The 19696-nt window shown below is 45.0% G+C and overlaps 1 protein-coding gene across 1 annotated transcript in view; it reads right to left on the bottom strand.

The window, feature by feature from the left end:
- Positions 1-18744, bottom strand: part of JARID2 (jumonji and AT-rich interaction domain containing 2) — a 213900-nt gene extending 195156 nt beyond the window's left edge. Inside the window, exon 1 of the mRNA XM_032114863.1 lies at positions 18021-18744. Within this exon, the coding sequence (XP_031970754.1) occupies positions 18021-18065 (45 nt within the window). The 5' untranslated portion in view covers positions 18066-18744. The remainder of the gene's footprint in view (positions 1-18020) is intronic.
- Positions 18745-19696: the final 952 nt, after the last annotated feature.

Genomic DNA, 19696 nt, shown 5'->3' with positions numbered 1-19696 from the left:
TGCTTTTCTAGCTACAAAGTGCTGACAGAGGGAAAGCTGCAAGCAACTTGCTCCCTGGAACAGCATGAGAAGAGAAGGCTGGTCGCTTTTGAGCCTGAGCCGAGAGATTATAGAGGCCACGAGAGCAGCAAGGAGCGCAGGGAGGAGGTGGCTCTCTCACGTCTGCTGGGGTTACAGCAGCTCACGTGCCTCAGTGAAGCAGCTGAACTCCCTGCCTTCTCACTTCACCCGGCAAGACTCAAGGGTATCCTTGTCACACATCACACCTGGAAAAGCGCTGCTTTAGCCACAGGCCAACAATTTAGCCAACAAACATGGATCCCACCAGTCATGCACTGAACTAAACATCATTTGCTCCAGCAGAGGAATCTGCCTGCATTACGGCAGAAGAGCTTAAGCAAGAACACAGCTTCGACTGTCCATGTCGACCAGCCAGAATAAATCTCATCATCTAATTTGTATATGACTGTTCCTAAGGTATCCTACATTCACGTTGTTCAACTCACCCATACACGGCCAGCATGCACCAGCAGCAAGCATGCTTCCAGACACGCACCCCTCCCTACAAACCAAACTTGGCCCCTGGGGTGACAATATCACACCCCCAACCAGGAAAGCAATGGCTGCCTGAACACTTCAGCAGCAGTCTGCACCAACACTGTTTAGCTAATTTCATTTCCAAATGCACAAGACAGGTCTCCAACACACAGACAACAAATCCCCACTAGCCCATTCTTACATTCAATTTGCATAACAGATCACTCTACAGCATTAGCAAAATTCCACGCTGCAAGCACATTTAATAAAATCATAGCGACAACGGCTTAAACGGCGCATTAGTTAAAATTCCTGCAATGCCTATTATCGGCGGAGTTACATGATACGGGAAGGGTGGCGTGCCCTAATGAAACCTCACGCACGCAGCCAACAGACTGCAACAAAGACTGGAAGATCACATGAGTGCTCCCCCAGAAAAACAATTTAAGACCTGAACCCCATCACCCCCAAAAGCCAGTCTGGCATCATGTAAGCAAAAGCCCTACTTCATGTTACATTTCTGGAGCCGCAAGCAAAGGAAAGGAGAATTGATAGAGGAACTGTGTGTTCAGCCCCAGCATGCAGGCATGCTTTGCATTCTTAAGCAGCCCTCTCTGAAACCAATCATCATTACTTGCTAATTGGCTGGAAGGAACCTTGCTCAAGCCTTGACAGCCAAAAGAAGTACTCTGACTTCTGGTGACCATAGGAGACTGCACAACTCCTCCGGCTGACAGCTAAGGGGGAGCAAAAATCTGCATTAAAGCTGAGCAGTTATTTAATTGTGACTGCTTACAACAATCAAAGTATGAGCAAAAAAGATGCACAAGACAGGAGAACTGAATTACTCATGTACGAGGTAGGTATAGTGCAGTAATTCAGATGTACATTTACACGAGTCAGGGCAAACGCTGTTAGAAGCCAGGACTAAATTGCAGAGGATCCTTAAACCATCTTACTCCTAAAATATTTTGCTCTAAGGTAAAACATGCACCATGTATTTTAAAGCATTAAGACACTAATTCTGTAAACAATAATGCCTCCAGCATGCACACCGTGCGTTGGAATGGATTCCTCAACTTGGCCTCATCACTTATGCATCTGATGAAACAAACACTGACAGCTTTTTTGCATTTGTAAAGGCCCCACAGCAGCTGTGGTGATCCCACCATAGAGCAATGAATTAAGCCTGAAACCCAGCTGGGTCTGCACAGAAGCCTTTTTTGCACAATACAGCAAGACTATCATTGTTAACCTAGGCATTATTGTAAAATATTCTGCATTACATTAAGAACGGAGATAGAGATGCCCTGGAAAATTAGCTTTAATAGGCAATTTATAACATTTAAAAATATGGATACCACATTGATTGCTAATTGACAACAAATTTCATAGTTTCATTTACACACAACCAGAGTGAATCAGGTAATTACAGAATACCACTTAAGCAGGAAACAAAGCAAAATTAAGAAATAATTCACATTAAAGTCATAAAATACATGACAAACTTTTATAAAATAAATGTATAAACATATGTATGAATTTAAAATAACTATCAAAATTACGAGTCTTGAAATGAGAAGGAATTTGAGACAAAATCTTAGAGGAAATGGACATATGCGTGCTTTCATCTAATAGAACTGTTAAGAGTTTCTTCCAAGACTAAAGCAAGGAGCTTAACACTGTGTAGTAATACTTAGGTATTATTTTTACACTTCACAAGTACATAAACATGTACTGAAAAAAAAAGAGTCAAGAATTACTTGGGGAAAAAAAATTTGGAAGTAATCAACAGAAAATTTTTTCACAGACAGAATACATTGGCTCAAAATTGAAACTCCATTCCATGCATTTAACATTGTATTTAAGAGGCCAGAGAAACCAAAATAAAAGTTGCCTACTTTGTAAAATAGACTATTCAGCTCACTTTGCTTAGTTATTAAGAACACTTCTTTAAGACTGAACCACAAAAACGTCTATTTTTCAGGTATGCATAGAGACATTAAAAAAACAAATCTAAGTTGTATGAAACACTTAGAAGAATTCAAGGTGCTACTCTACTGACATGAAAAAATTTTAAGCCTGTCCTCACAACTACTGAATGTGAGGAAACTATTTCTCTGGGTGCCACAACAGAAATACACCTTCTGATTTCAAGTAGATATTACACGTGGTTTGTCTTCCCTCCCATTTCTCCTTTGTCTAGCTGAGTGCATAGACTCCCCTGTGCCAACTTCATACAGGCTTACCAAGGAAAGGTACCCAAAGAGAAGCAGAAAGCACCGATGAAACAGGAGGAGGAAAACAAAGTCACAGGGAGCAATTTGGAAATAAGCAGCCGACTTAAGAGGTAGGAGCATGGTTAGCAAAAATAGCAAGATGAAAAATATCTTCCATTTACCATTTTTGAAACACATGCATTTCTCCACAATGCAGAACTATCTAACCAGAGAAATTAAAGTCTTACTGAGAGAAACTAAAATTACAGGCAGCAACAACAAAAACCCTAATTCCATTTGTGGGATCGCTTTTGTTCCCAGACCATTTTTATTTTCAGCAGAAGGAACTGAGGGAAAAGGAAGAGAGAGCAAAAGGTATTTAAAAAAAAAAAAAAAAAAGGAGGGGGATATTAGGGACGAAATGCACTTCAGACTCTGTGCCACATGTGGTTAAAATGAAGCAAGATCCAATTGGCAGCTTTTGAACATATGACCCTCCAAAGGCAAGCTGTCAACTCTGTATCAGCTGAAGGAAATGAACAACTCCGCAGTGTTCTGAAACTCTTGCGTAATGAAGTTAGTTTCATCCTGGAAGATGGCCAAAAAGCACAAATCAATGAGCAACCAACCTCCTATCATTTTTATCACAACAGTAATACTCATCCAAAGGCAGGTTGTTATTAAGCCCTAGTAATATTTGCATTGGTCTTCCACACCAGAAAGTCAAACTGACAATAACAAGGAGACTCGCTGTACTGAGAAAACGTGGGCAGAACCACTTTTCAGAAGTGACAATAAAGCAGCTCTACAACCTAGTCCAGGAAGAGCCAGACACATCAATCTTCTACAGAGAGAGCTGTGAGATTACCAACCTTGCCAACATGATAGCTCTGCAAGTTTACTTCGATAGACATTAGACATGCCAGGATCTGGAAAAATACATGAAATGAGACTGTATAGCATTACACTTTGCTCCAGAGAACTTTCTCATGCTGTGGCATGAACCAAGTATGAAATGCATCAATGTAAGGAGACAATTTTGAGATGGGTAACCCTGAGAGCAGACACTTGCACCCTCAAGAACCTAAAGGCTGCATCATTGTGGAAATTCTCTTGGTTTCTCTCTAGGGACTTCCTGCATGAACACACAATCAAACCAGTTTACAAAAAGGAAAAAAAAAAAAGCCACGCAAATTACAGCAACCTGGGAGATGCAGATTTAAAACCCTGTTTTTTGACAGTTTTATATTCTCTTATCTATGACAGGATTAGGAGCCCTGATAAGAAGTTCATTATAACCAAGATTTCCCTTACTAGATGTTGTCCTACTTTCTAAGCTGAACAGTACATCAGTCAGCCAGTATTAGCATTGTTCTTACAGTCTTTGTCTCAAATAATGATAGCTATTCAATCTTCCTTCTTAAATACTTAAAAATTTATAAGATATTACTTCTTGTTTCAAAGGATTGCCTCAAGAGATCACCTATTATTTTGTTCTCCTTAACTAGACTAGTTTATGCACAGGCTTAACATTATTCACATATGTTGAAATTAAACTATGTATTAAATCCCCCAGATCATCTGGAGATCCTTGCTTTTATTGAAGATGATTTAATCACTGAGAAAGTCAATGGATTGGAAATTTGGAAACCAGCGGAAACTATGTTAATGGCGTTCTTCCACAGAGGAATGGCCTTTCAAAGCAAAGTGCCACACTGTGTTGCTTCAGCTCTGTAACACGTGGGTTCCTGACTAAAATACTGGATCTTCTCTTGTGGGGAAGAAATACCTGGACATTTGGAGAGTACAAAATTAAGGAAGAAGCAGTACAGCACCATGAAGTCTTTTAAGAAGAAAGGATAACCTTTCAGCCAAGATGCTATTTACTGCTCCATGAGAACAGAAGAATGGTGATAAATCACCTATGCAGAGGATAGTTGGGAGCAATTTCAGAACACCTTCAAAAGCATGACTGAACAGACACCTTCAAAGTCTTCTTCCAAAGGCAACAGCGTAGTGTGCTCATACATATTCTTCCACTGTAAAAGATGAAGAAGCAGATCCCTCCTACACTATCATGTCCATCAGACAAGCCGTAGCTGACCTTCTGAAGACATGACCACAACAATGCTGAGGGAGAGCACACAAGTAAAAGCAGCAAAAATACCACCAAAATGGCTAAAGACAGGGTAGGACCTACCCAAGAACTCAGGACAAGCCATCCTCCACATGAGCAGGACTCCAACCATGGATAAATATCGTGGCCGTTTTTCCTCACATTATACTAACCTTGGTTTCACAAACTCTGCTGGAGGGCAAGTTAGCTCTCCAGAGCTGAGCACGCTCCTGCTCTTAACAAAGCCCCAGATGAAGCTGCAGTCTGCTTGTAGAGTGCAGGCAATAAACTGACAAAGATTTGAAGCACCTCTGAAGTGAAGGAGACAGATTCTGAGACTGCTAAAAACCAGGCAGTCCTTCAGTCAGTCAGTACCACCTACTCGTGATTATGCAAGTGAACAGGGACACAAAAAGGAGAGAAAGAAAATTAAGAGACAAAGGCAAGGCATACCCAGAAAAAAAAGTTCCAAAAAGAAAAAAAAAAATCTCTGTGGTCAACTCGATGCTACAGCAGAGAGGAAAGCAGGACACATACAGACAGGCATGCGTGCAGGAATGCTACTTCTGGTCCCATCTGGGCCAGGAGGCATAGCCTAGCAGGAATGGCCTGACTAGTCATCGGGCATGAGGACAGCAGTGGTTATAATGCCTTAAGAGATGGGCAGTCTGCAGGGGGAAAAAACAACAGGCTCACCACTGGCAGGATCTGAGCAAAGCAAGCATAAAAAAAAGAAAATAATAGTTTATCCCTTCACTTTCCTCCATCCAAATTAGAGAACCAGTAAATTCCAAAACGCCTACAGGGAATTAATCTCACTGCATCCCTGACTGCAAGAGTAACAGGCATAAAATTACACCAAGAAAGGAAAAGGAATCAACAAGTATATAAGAAAATATGCTGGGGGGTGTGGGGTATGGAGACACACATAATTATTTACATCATAAACACATTTCCTTCTTCTGCGTGATAGATAACAAGCTTTCACAGGAGCCAGCTCAAGTAGTATGATAATGAAATACTAAGTATGAGATAAAGAAATTATATTACCCAGAAGACTTTAAGAGACCATACTTTTCTCAGCATATTTTTCCTGAAAATTGTATTCCTGCTCTCCAATGCAACAGGGTCCAGAAATCATTATACCTGGTCTGTCACCCAGGCTGGAAGAAATCTGACCATCATTAGTTATTTTGGAAAATCATACTCAAATGAAGATTACAGAGCCCCTTTCAATAACAGAAGCTATGCGGTGGTTTTTATGATTGGTCAGTCGTGTCACAAGTGCTGCTCTTGACTGAAAAAGTATGAATATTAATGGCTTATAAATAAAAGCCTTTAATGTATGCAAAATACAAAATTAGCTTTTCCTGAATGCTCACATCAGCAGGATTTGATTTCCCAAAAGTTCATAAAAGGACTATAAAAGAGAATGAGCAGGGCCACGTTCTACTTTCCTCCACAGTATTTGTGCATTAACAGTTTGTTGAACACCTTGCAAAACATAAACACACAGCCAGTATTTTCTATAACCAACACTCAAATTCTGCCCATGGGCTTGAGACACAAGTATCAACAGCACAACCCCTCCCCTTCCAAAGTGTTTCCTATGGAGCTGGGCCCCCAAACGAGCTGCATGAACCTTGCCTCATCTCCCCACCTGGCCTTCAGGAAAAGAAAATAATACTGCAACAATAGTTCATTTCGCTTTCTTGCAAAGAGATGGCAGTAACTCTGTAAGAGCTAATTTCCTCAGACAGGGACAAAGTGGATAGGGGAGCTCAGTCAGAAAGACACAGAAATGAGAGAGAAAAGCATAGCAGTGGAAGACGAGAAGGGAGAGTGAATTGTAAAAATGCCAGTACTATGCACATATGCATATATATGTGTGCATAGCACTGGCATTCTTATATACCGTGCACACTATAATGAAGAGTAAGGAAAGAAAAATAGCAGTTATTACCTTTAAATAAAATATTAAGAGGCTTAAAAAAAATAGAAAAAAGAAAATGTTTCAGGAGTGTTGGGGTCTCCTCTCCCCCCCCATGTAGCCCTGGGAGAGGGGCCCTGAGGGCACAGACACGGGGTTTCCCTGCCCCTGCTCAGCCTCGCTCCCATTGGTTGGTTTGTGTTCCCTGCGCGGGCAGAAGGACCCTTGGGCCCGTGACTGGAACAGTTCCTGGGCAGAGCCCCGGCCATGCGGCTGGAGAAATAAACATCTCTGAAACAGCTAGCAAGAATCTGTCTGCCCATATATATTTCCTTTCCACGGGACTCCTGGTTTGGTATATGCATGTTGCAGTATCCCCACTGCAACACAGGAGAAAAAAAAACCAAAACCAGGCATTTAGTAAAGCCATTAAAACCATTAAATGGCTATCACCCTCTCAGCAAACTAACATTCCTGCCTGCAAATACTTGCACACACTCTAACACAGGAACGGCAGAATCTCAAGCCCTGAAAAGCACTTCGGCATGTGCTTAACTCATAAGCTCCAAGTACTTCAATTGACGTCAGTGAGAGTATTCGTACATTTGAGACAGGCACGTGCTCCAGTGCCTTGCTGGATTCAAACTGAGGGTGCCAATTCCATGTCTTTTTATTAATCCGCAGCAAGGCCAAAGAGGTCCTTGTGCCTCGCTACTCCCTTAACTGCCACTAAAAAGTCCTGCGGGCCTGCACTGAACCCAGACCATTTAAACATGAGACGGTGGAAGAAAAAACAGCCTGGGAATAACTACTCTTTAAGTCTGGTAATTTCAGTGACCCTATTTCACATGCAGCTCTTTGGCCAAAGCACCATACCACGAAGGAATGATTCACAGGGTCACCACTGCTGGCTTCAATGGTGAGAAAAAGGCATGTGATGCCACATCCTGCTGTTCCTATAATTAAAGGAAGCCTTGGTTTTTGTAGCTTTTTGATTTGACATGGTTTGGCCTTCTCAGACTACTTGGGAACCTGGGTCAAAAATACATCAGCACTTCAGTTCATGTGCACATTCAATAGACATGAGTAGTTTTAACAAGAGAAGCTATCTGAACTTATTATTCAGTGGTACAAAATAAAACAAATAAAGCCATGGGAAATTTCTGGATGAACTTCCCTTATGTACGCAGGTCCTTATCCTAAGATGTAGAAAATAGAACAGCACACTGGCTTCACTTCCACAGTGGAGTTCTTGCATATGGGATGGGTATGTGTGGCTGTTGAACTAAAAAAGAATTATAGTTCTACTACCACATTCAGAGTGGAACTTAGCCTTCAGTAGCACAGCTATCTTAATTTTCTTTTCTTCCTCTTTTTATTTCTCTCGTTGAGGTATAAAATTGTTCAAACCCTACCTAAGCAAGCATAACATGTAACAGTAGTACATTTTGAATTCTATTTGAACTGATTTTAGCACTTTGGAAACAATTATGGCACTACCATCACCACAGGCACAAACACCTTTAGCTTCATTTTCACCGGCGAGGCCTAACTTCGTTTCAACGTTATTTAATATTCACCATGCTTCCAGCAATAAGGCAGTACAGCAAAACCTAAATCCGAACAACTCTTAGAACAGACAAGGACAGCTAATTTTGCTTGCTACGAAATAAAACATGTATCTTGACTCCTATTTAGTCATAATTTCACAGCCCATTTAAATTCACTCTACTGCTAACAGACGCAATCCTACCCCTCCCTTGCCACTTCACTGGGTGTCCCTTAACACTTTCCCGGGACCAAGTATTTTTCCAGCTACATTACAAACTGCAATATTAAATGAATCCACATTAAAAATCAACCACGTTTTGTCAGTTCAGTTCTAACCTGCAAAGTCCCCAGCCTACGGTGGGAGTTACCACCTGGCACACGTCAGCCTGCAGAAAGGAAGGGGAACAGGCAGCCAGAGGGAAGGCTGAACCACTTCTTCCAGTGCAGTGCAGGCTTAGAGTAATCACAGAAACACAGCACTAGGCACCTCACTGGTCTCCACATTCACAACAGCGTTGCTGAGGGCAAAATGCATAAGCTATACACAGGACATTTCAACCACTGATTAGGAAAAAGAGGAGAGTAGAACAGGACAGCTTCTCTTGACAGCTACTTCTTATTTTGTTGTTTTTACTAGTTCAAGGCATCACAGATTTGAGGAGGGAAAAAAAAAAAGCTGACTCAAAATTATTTGCCATTAGGATAACCATTATTTCTTCCAAATTATAAATAATTCACAAGTTACAGTTACTGTAACATGCCCTAAGTCCAGCTTTTAAGTAACATGAAGTTGCCTGTCTTATGAAGTGATATTACTATGTCCCCATTATAAGATGAATAACTACAACAAAAAAAATAATATTGGCTTTCTGAGACTAGAGAATGTCCCTTTCAGTTGTGGCTATAAAGCAGAAGTTAGCTGGAGTAGTATTTCTTCTAATAATTTATTAAAAGCTGTACTACACCAAAGCAAGATTGTAACATGAAGGCAGTCCTTCTGCTACTAGTGCCTTAATCTTAAATCTGAAAAGCTTTTACCAGTCTGCAAGGTGGCAACAGGCCATGAGAATTATCATCATTATCACTACACTTCAAGAGGGGGTAAAAAAAGTGACTATCAATCAGAAAATCACATCTCAGGTGTCCATCTAGGTCATCCTTATGTGAAATACACTCAAATTAAGACCAGTCACTTGGAACACCATCCAAAAAGGAACCACATGCAACACCAGCTTAGTTATCAGTCAACTTAAAAAACAATAACAGAAAACCTTCTTTTCACTTGGTTTTTTATGAACTCAAAAGTCTGAACCAAGTTTTGTAGGGCTCAAATCAAAACAAAAGCAGGTTGGGTTTTGGGGGTTTTTTTCAGCTCGAGTTAAGAAGTTAATTCATCTGGCGTATGTGCAGGGTTGGAATTTTGTGGTTTGGGGGTTTTAACATGCAGGCTGCAGCTGAGAGATCTGGCTTACAACTTTGACGTACCAAAAAGAACTGCAGGACAAAGTGGCTGAAAGTAATATCCATAAAATAAAAAAAGGTGAGAAAGAAGGAAACATACCTTCCCTAAGTCACCCTCAGTCTGCCTAATGGGTACACCTTATAAAAAGAGAAAAAGCTATAAACATATGGTGGTAGCCTGCAGCATCTGAAAAATCTAAATGCAATTTCTACACTATGTACTTTGTGGGCATAAAGACTCCCAGTTTTAGAACAGCACAGGAAACTATATGCTAAATATAACAACTAATAAAAATAATGATAAGCATCTCAAAGAGTGAGACACTGAACAGACTCTTGTCCAAGACTCATGGTTTCTGTCTACTTTAACAGTAGTAACCTGAAAAATATTTGTACATTGCCATTGACTTGATCTGCAGGCTTTACATCACCAAGTTCCTCACTGCAATTCTTAAATATGCAGGCCATTCAAAAACGTAGCTAGAAAATTGTTATTTAGCTGCTTAAATGGAGCTGTCAAGGTCCAGGGGAAACTGAATTCCTGTCACTGAGGAGCCTCAAAAGCTTACTCTCTTGGCTGGACTCCCCAAAATGAAGCATGACTAGCAAGATGCCTAGCACAAGACTAAAGCTTACCCAAAGCAATAATAAATTTTCTAAACCAGGAAAAGAATAAAGCATAATCCTCAAAGAGAAAAGAAAGTCCTTCCCATAACATACAAATGTGGGAAAGGGCAGAGAAGACCATCCTGATCTTGTGGGCAGTGAAGGAAAAAAATAACCTCATCAAAATGCCAGTACACAACAAATCCAGAAATATTGTGGAGCATGTATCTCTACCCACTCACATAAAACTGTTTCAAAAATAGGCACGGAATAAACATATAGTTGAAAGAGCTGATAATTTCTCCAAATTCACTCCCATCATTTTTAATTGAAAAGCATGCATTGCTTCAACACTCATCTGCAAGCAAAGCTAAAAATGAATTGCTTGCAATATATAGTTATCCTAACTTGGCTCAGACAACACAGTATCAAAGTGCAAAACTAAGATTAGTAGATTATGTCAGAATGAGCTCCCATGGTTTATTTTTGAATGCTGTAAATATCGTTAGCCAGTCATCATAGTATGTGTGTGCCAAAATACGCTAATCTCCAGCAACTATCACGTCATCCAAAAGTTGTCAGACCAGCAAGGCAACCTTAAAGAACTGAAAGCAGAGCAAAGGGACTCAAATACCACAAACCTTCCTGGAGTACAGCAGCAGGCCACAGTTTCTCAACTTATTATTTGCATTTCTTCTCAGTCACAGATCCAAGGCTGCCTTTCTTGCAGAGCAAATCAAGGGAAGAACCTGGCAGAAAAGATGGCAAGAAGCCATATAGAAAAGACGAAGCCGATTACAGAGGAGAGACATTTAGAAAGGATTAAATCATGCCCCTCAAGCGATACAATTATGAACTCTTCTGGGGGCATCATCACATTTCTGCTGAACTGATTTTAGCAGTGTCAAAATGTCCGATTTCGTCTGCAGCATTCCTACAGGCACTAAACTGAACCTGACCAGAAACTACTCTGGCTCCACAGGCCTGACCTAGATGCAGAAAGCATATAGAGACCTTAGTTTAGCTTTCTCATTTTGTTTTCAGTGTCTATTTTTAATCACACAATCCAATTTTTATGCCCGATAAAAGGAGGTTTTTGTGCACCAGATAAAAATAGGGGATATTGTTTGTGACACGTCAGTCCAGGATGAGACATTTGCTGCAGAAATGCTGAAGCAGCTTTACATCTCCCCTATGTGTACCAATGGAATGGTGATTTCCACCTGGGCCTTTTTCCCTGCTTCCGTTCTCAGCCAGGCTGGTCACTCCGAACAGCTTCCTGCAGCAGCATAAATTAAGCCAATAAACTTGGCACAGGAGCAGATGGGGTGCACTCCCAGCATCCGTCTGCTTGCAGACCAGGGAGCTGTGATCCCGAGCCTCGAGACACGGTGTTTGGCATGGCAATGGTCCCAGCCACCACTCAGCTCTGCCACTGATCACGGTCACCCTTGCAGAGCAACCTGAGCAGCATTCTACAGCTTCAGATCCCTCATCTGCATAGGGAAGAGTCAGACAAAAAAACAGGACACACAGAGGGGAGGAGAACTAGCATATTTTCAAACAAGACCTCACTGCTATAATTAAAGGGTTTATTCCTTTCCCACAGCCCACCACTGGAAATACCAGGCCTCTGTCAGATTACTGAAGGAACAACTTCAGAACAGGATGTCATTACACAAGGGAAAGTGTGAAACCCGAGCAAGTGAAACAGCAAATGGTTTTAAACCTTCTACCTACTGCTTCATTGAGGAAACGTTTTTGTGACTGACTGAAATAAACCCACCCCTCCAAATGAAAACCAAGAGCTCCCAAATAAAACCTGCCTGTTAAAAACCAAGGATTGCATCCAATATTTCCAGAAGTAATGAGCCCGCAAAACAACCAACCCCACAAGGATCTAAGAGAACACCAAATACATTTTGGCAATCATACTATTTCCTGTATCTGAATTTCGGTACCAAGTACTCCTCACATAGTAGACCTGAATTTTACAAGTGATTTGCAGATTTTAAGTTTCCTGGTGGCTTCCTACCGCTTAAAAATGCTTTAAACAAAAAATGTTAGTTAAGTATAAAAAGTCTGTGCGTACCATGCCCCATCATTCACTTGGACATTAAACTCCAGGTACATTTTACCCTTTCCTCTAAAGTCCTAACAAGAGGTTAAAAACTCTCAGCTGAAGTTTTGGCCTGTGGGGTAGGGACATTTAGGGCCATCAGCACCAGGAAACACTTAAGGCAAGTTCAGGTTTGGCAACACTGAAATTTGCATTAATAGACTTGAATTTTAATGTCCCGTTAATCTTACACAGAAGCAGTCAAATCCATCAGCACTATTGTTTTCAGACTGTCTGCCCACTAAGGCAAACAATGCATCATTTACACTTGGTTTACATTTATAGTTGGGAAGAAAGCCATGCAAAGGACTAAGGGGGGAAACCAGAATGTTTTAAATGCAAATTCGGATTTCGAAGAAGCATGTATTCCTCTGCAAATTCCACATCTGCTAGATCACACAAAAGCTGGGTGCTTGTAATAAAAAATAATAAACGTGTCTCTGCTTTTCCTTTCCCTACTTTAAAATTGCCTTTAAAGCCTTCCTTTCACTTGACTGCTGCAAACTGGAAACTTTAGAAATGAAAGCAGCTGGTCTTTCCCCTCCGTCAAGTTGATTGAATTCAGTCACTATACAACAAAAATGGGCAAAAACAAACCCCAAATCAACCCCCAAAAACATTTCCCCACCCCTCAAGAACTTTCACTTACGTGCAAACCAGGAAATAACAGTAATGTGTATAAACAAAACGTTAATTTTTAACGTGGATTCTCTTTAGCTTCAGACTATAAGATTTAAAAATTGACCTACTTTATGTAATACTCCCACAGCTGAGTCATCAGAGTATCAACTGGTCTCTATCAGCTGCAGGGTATGATCATCTCTTTAAAAAAAATGTAAGTATCCATACCGAAATGCCTCTTCTATTATGTTAAAAATATAATGTTAATCTAACAGTCTAGACCTGAACTGGGGAGGGGGAAAATTTTGAGGAAAGTTGGAACTGCGTAAAGTAGTCCCTTATAAAGCAGACGCCATGCCTTGTAGCAAAAGCCTGTAAGCTACAGGATAGAATATTGGAGAAGGCAGCAGAAATACAGATTAGTTCCAACTTTGCTGTCGTTAAGGCATGTAGCTTCAGGCAAGTAATTTAGACTTCTTTCTTTTTCATCAAACAATAAAATGGAGGGAATACTACTGCCTTTCAGAATCAGCTGACGTTTATACCACACTTTAGCATATGCATAACATTAGCTACAGAAAAGGAAGGCATAATATGTTTTTAATGCTGGCTTAGTAGGCCTCACAAGAGAAGCTGAAAATGCTTAATGAACACTAGAAACTCTTCACAGGGGCCTTTATTCACTCTAATTCGCTCTGGGCAGCATCTTACACACACTCCTGGCTTGCAGACCATGAGAGTGAGCAGGAGTCCATTAGTATCTCAGGGCAAAGCATCTGTTGATAGCAAAATATTCATTTAAAGAAAAAAAGTATTTTAATTACTAGTTTACACTTATATACCATCCTATAGCCACTTACAACATAATACTGTAGTCTCAAGAGACCAGGAGGAGGTTAAGAGGAACCCAAATGCAACTCTCGAGTGCAGCTAGCATCCGTAAGTTTTACGTACACTGAGAAGAAAGTAAGACTTGAGTGTGCTATGCTGCTGGAATTGTTACTGCAAGTGTGAAAGAGACCCAACAGAAGAAAGCCCCAAAAGGTGATGTGCAGTAAGATGCAACGTACACTGAATACTGTCTCTGCTGCCAGCAACCTATTTACATTATTTCTTGCAGGAGGTGGTCAAACTTAGAGCCTGTCATCGGTTGTGGGATTGGAGGACAGAAATTAACAAACTCGCACAAGAAAAAAAGCAGGGCAGGCAGGTCTGGCTGAAGCCCTGGAGTGCCCACGGTCAGGCTCCCGTACAAACACCCCTAATGCCGAAGAAGGTGGCGGTGCTGCAGTCACCATCCCCCCGCCCCAAACTCCCCGAGCCCACATCAGCACACCCAAACAGGGAGTATTGTTTCAAAGGCTGCAGCAGGCACAGGAGCTCTCAGATGTCTGCAGCATGCTAATCCTGGCTGGGCCTTGCTGGCCCTCTGTCTGAGGGGCTTACCAGGCCATCCGTAGGTGAAGCGTGTCACCTCATGGCAGACTACAGCACTTTTACTTCTGCAAGGACAAGGAAACAAATCACACGAGGTGACAGTAGTGACATTACTCCTTAATTATACTTCGCCATCTGCTACCGTGGCTAAACCGTGCAGGTATTTTAAGGCAGTAATCCAGGTCTGATACTCTGAGACCTAAGACAGCAACAACAGACGATCTGCTATTCGGCATCACAAAAACGGTCAGAAAAATGCACCTGTGAAATTACGTTCAAGACTTCAAAGCTTTTGAGTCAAGAACTATTAATTCCAAGCGCATACTGAACGCAGTCTGGCTTCTCAGTGGATGCTTTACAAAGCTGTCAGTTTTCTGAGGCTGGAGCCAAAAGGCAATATTTGATACGTAAAGATGTTTGAGAAGGAGGAGGGTAAAGTGAGAAGAAAGAGTTATATGAGTCAGCCATGGATCTTTTAAAAATTAAGTGATAGCGTTTTTAAACCACAGGAAAAAAAAGAAGTATACACAGATTTCCTCATTCCTGGGTTACCAATCTCAAAAGATAACGCTCCCTAAGTTTAAGAGAACTTTCAGTTGAGAGCATTTACGGAGCAGGGAGCCAAGCCCCACGACGGCAGCCTACAACACGGAGGCTTTACTCCATTGTTCTCACCACCTTCTTGTTTACAGAATTCATTTCGCAAATGTTGAAAAGAAAAAACCGGCGGCGGCAGCAGCAGCCTGAACAGGCTCCGCTCCTGATACAAGGCCAGGTTAATTAAGCCCAGGTTGGATGGGGCTCTGAGCAACCTGGTCTCGCGGAAGGTGTCCCTGCCCACGGCAGGAGGGTTGGAACTAGGTGATCTTCAAGGTCCCCTTCCAACTAAAACCGTTCTGTGATTCTGTGACAACTCGCAGTGGCAAGAGAGGAGCGGGGCCACGAAGCACCACCTGATGCCCGTGCGGCGGGGGGCGGGCGGGCGGCTGTGCCCTGGCTCCTCACGGCGGACCATCACCTCCGGGTTGGGGGTACCAGGGGCCCGGGGTGGGGAGCAGGGCCCGACACCGGGACCCTTGTTCCGGGTGCAGGCGAAGCTTGTGCTGGCACCAGCGAGGAGGAGGAGGAGGAGGAGGAGGAGGAGGAGGAGGAGGCGGCGGCGCGCTCCGCCGGCTGCCGTAGCGCCCAAAGGTCACAGGCAGGAGACGTGCCACCACGCGTGTCGCCACGAGGCGACGTGACCAGCGCTCTCCTCCCACCCCGGAGGCGGCAGGGCGGCCCCACACCTGCTCACCTGGCCCGGGCCGCCCCCTCCCCTCTATCCCTGCCTCCCTCCCCCGCGGCGCCGCCGAGCGCTGCCCCGGGGGCTCTTCCCGCCCCCGCCCCGCCTCGGCTCTGACGTCACGGGGGCGGAGGGGGGCGAAGTGCTGGGGGGGCGCCGAAGATTCCACGGCGCGCAGGCCCGTCCCTTTGTGACGTCACGGGGAGCGGGGCGAACCTGGCCGGGCGGCGGCGTGGCCGGCGGCCCGCGGGCTCCGTCACAGCCCCGGCAACCTGTTGCTGCCGCTGCCGCCGCCAGCGCGCCCCGCCGGCACCGCCGCCCCCTGCCAAAAACAAAAATGGAGAGGAGGCGGGGGGGAAAAGAGGACGGGGAGTGAGGGGGGGGGGGAGGAAGGGTTAAATAAAAGCGCCGCCACGAAGTTGTGAGCGGGGGAGCACCATGGCACATTGTCCGCCCTCGTCCCTCTTGCCTTCTTCCCCTGGGAGCCGTGCTCTCGGCCCCTGCCCGGCGGTGCGGGAGCGGCGCCGCATTGTTTGCCCTGGCGAGCCCGGGGAGAGCTGAGCTTGGGGGTGATCTCTCCCCCTTTTCCTCTTCCCCCCCCCCCCCCCCCCCCCCTTTAATTATTAACACCGCGGTTTCCTATCCCCCGCCCCGCTTTTGTCTGCCTGCCTGGGAAACGTGGACGCCTCGCGTGTTTCGCCAGACTTTCCACCCGCCGTTCCCGTTTCGATGCCATACTTTAAACTCGCCGGCCCCGGGCTCCCCTCTCCTCTGCAATGCGGATGTATTTTAATTCGGAAATTTAGGGGGGTGCGGGGGGCTGGAAAGGAGGAAAGGGACAGCTCCGAAATAGCGCGGAGCCCCCCCCCCCCCCCCCTTCATCCCCAAAACCACACACACATCGTTCCACCACCTCCCCCGGGCAGCGTTGCAGCGGGGCGGGCAATCGATAGCGGCAGTCAGCTGGAGTCAACTGCAGTTTTTACCAAATCTATAGAATACCCAGGCAAAGTGTCCCGAAGGTCACCCTCCCCGCCAAGGAACACCCCTCCGCTGAAAGAAATCGGCGCAGACGACAAGACGCGATATAAACTACAACTTTTAAAGCCTCGCATCAAACACGCCCAAAACCGAGGATTTCTATTTCTCCCCCCACACCCGCCCCCCAAAATACGATTCTTTTTTTTTTAAACAGGGAGATAAAAATCATTATCCGCTCTACTGCATATATGGATAATCCCCTCCGCTTTTCCAAACGTAAGGAAAAACTGCTCTGTGCCAATCAAAACGTAACTGGAGCACGAACAAAAATCCAACTACCCATCCACATCTATATGTTCAAAGGATTAGACAATTACAAGGGATTGGTTAAGCGGCTGAATAAAGCAAGGCAGAAATACAGCTCAGGCTGCGCTGGATTAGCCCAAATTTTCGAGCCATCATAATGAATTATTTTTCAAACAGAAGCGAGCCATTTTCCTCATTATTACAGTCAATCCCGAGGAACGCGCTGCCCGTAAGGCGATCCCCGGCTGCTCCGGTATCTATCGCAAGGCAGAGCGGCCGAGGATCGCACACAGGAGATAGGATGTGGTACTGCGAGAAACCAGCTCGCCATAACCAGACACTCGGTTTCAACTTAAAGGGCTTCCAACAACCACCGCCGCCGCTTCACCAGACAGGGATGGACACACGTATATCATTAAAAAAAAAAAAAAAAAAAAAAAAAAAAAAAAGCCGAAAATCCACACCAACCCAAAAAACAACAACAAACCTCTTTTAGCATGCAAAAGCACAGAATTAAGAAAACCGCTTGAAAATGCAGTTCGGTGACATTATCGCGGACAGCCCCCTGAGCTCCCCACGTTTCATCTAAAACTAGATTATGATTGTGTCATTTGAGGTCAATACATTTATTCACTGGAGGAATCGCTACACAAATCTGGTTTTATAACCGAACTGGATAGCAGGCTTCCTCGTTAAAAGGGGCCTCTGAAACTCCCCCACCACACCACAGAAAAATCAAATTCAGCATCCCATTTGTTCCCAAAGCCTTAGAGCTGCAAGATTAGCTATAAACTTGACATTCACTGCCATTTCCTAAAACTGGGAGTCAAACGATATATGTTATGGCCACTTACGTATTTCTTTTGAATTATATTCCTCTTGGGTCTTTCTTTGCTCATTCTGGTATCCAAATTCTGATTGCAAAAGGGGACAATTGCTTCATGAATTAAAGCCGAGACAATTAAAAAAAAAATTTAAAAAAATACCGAAAAAATCCAGGGGGGAGGGGGTTGTTTGTAGTGGTATCTTGTAATCCGACTTTCTTTCCTCACAATGTGATTCTCCTAGCAATAAATCCGAGAAATGGGGGACGGAAGAAAAAAAAAAAAAACGAATGCGAAGGAAACAAAAAAAAATTCACTTTAGTGAAGCATTATAATGGAAAATTTCCCCCTAAACACAAAAAACGACGCCCTTGATATCCCCTTTTCTCTTTCTCAAGCCGCCTAAGCGATCTGCAGGTTCTTAGTGTCAGAGCTGTAGTTACATCTTGGAGGAGGAAAGGGGCCGGGAGGAGAAGATAAATAATCGGGACGTTGGAAGTCACGTTTGTGCCGCTGCAGCAGGGAAAGCGGCAGGGACAACTCCAGCAGCGGCGGCGGCTCCGGCGGCAGCAGCAGCGGCGGCGGCGGCGGCGGCGGCGAGGGCTGCACGCACCGTGTGTGTCTCCGCTCCTCCAGCTCCCCCCTAACCAATGAGAACAGCTCTCCGCCAGCAACTTTAAATGGACCTGGCTCTTTTTTTTTTTTTTTTTCTGTTGTTAATATATATGTCTGCGTGCGTGTGCGCGCGCGCGCGCGCGTGTATGTGTGTGTGTATATATATATGTATGTGTGTGTGTATATATACACACACGGACACACGCACACACATACATGCGTACACCGCCTAGGGCTCGCCCTTAATTCCCAACCGGGGCAGCAGCCGTAGCGCCCGGCCCCTCGCCGCGCTCAGCACATGCAACAGGCCTCGCTAAACACTCCACGCCGGTCAAGCGTCATGCGCTTCCCTCTCCCACTCCCCACCCCTCTTCCCACCTCCCGTCTTTTGGCATTCAAGCGCGGCCACCGGGCACCAAGGTCGCCGCGAGCTGTACGCCGTAACCCGCCCTGGGAGTTTGACGACGGTCCCTCAGAGCGCACCACGCTCGATCGCCGTGCCCTGCCCCCCTCCCCGCCCCGCTGCAGCCTCCTCTCTCCTCCCGCCTGCCAAGGGCTCTCCTTCCGCTCGGTCTCTGCGCCCGCCGCGCCTCCCACGGCTTCGGCACGCATGAGGGGCCCGCCGCGCTGGCAGCACCTGAAGGTCACGACTGGCCGCGCAGGGCCCAAGAATTGTCCTTGCTCGTGGGGAAAGTTGTAGTTCCCTCACCACAAAATGGCGAATGGCGGAGAACTACACCTCCCGGCGTGCGACGCGCGCCCGCCCGCCGATTGGCTGCTGGGGAAGGAACCCCCTTCGCCACGCTCGTCCTTCCCCAACACCGCCACCCCCCTGCCCCCCCTCTACGTTGGTTTCCCCCTCCCGCTTGTCCCCAGCTTCCCCCCTCCCCGGCGCTTGGTGGTAGAGGCTGGGGGGGGCCGCGGGGGGGGCCAGAGGGAGGGGGAGAAGGGCGAGGGGGAAGTTTATTGGGAATTGCTGACAGGGAGTGGAGAGGCAGGCAGGCGCCGCGGGAGGCTGCAGGGAGAGCGCGGGGATTAATGTGTCTGGGTTGGCCTGGGAAGTGGCGGCACGAAAACTTCGTGTCTGTGGG

This window comes from Corvus moneduloides, chromosome 1 (genome assembly GCF_009650955.1).
Source record: "Corvus moneduloides isolate bCorMon1 chromosome 1, bCorMon1.pri, whole genome shotgun sequence".
Lineage (NCBI taxonomy): Eukaryota > Metazoa > Chordata > Aves > Passeriformes > Corvidae > Corvus > Corvus moneduloides.
The sequence above is the reverse complement of the archived record's forward strand: the minus strand, read 5'-3'. Positions and strand labels throughout refer to the sequence as shown.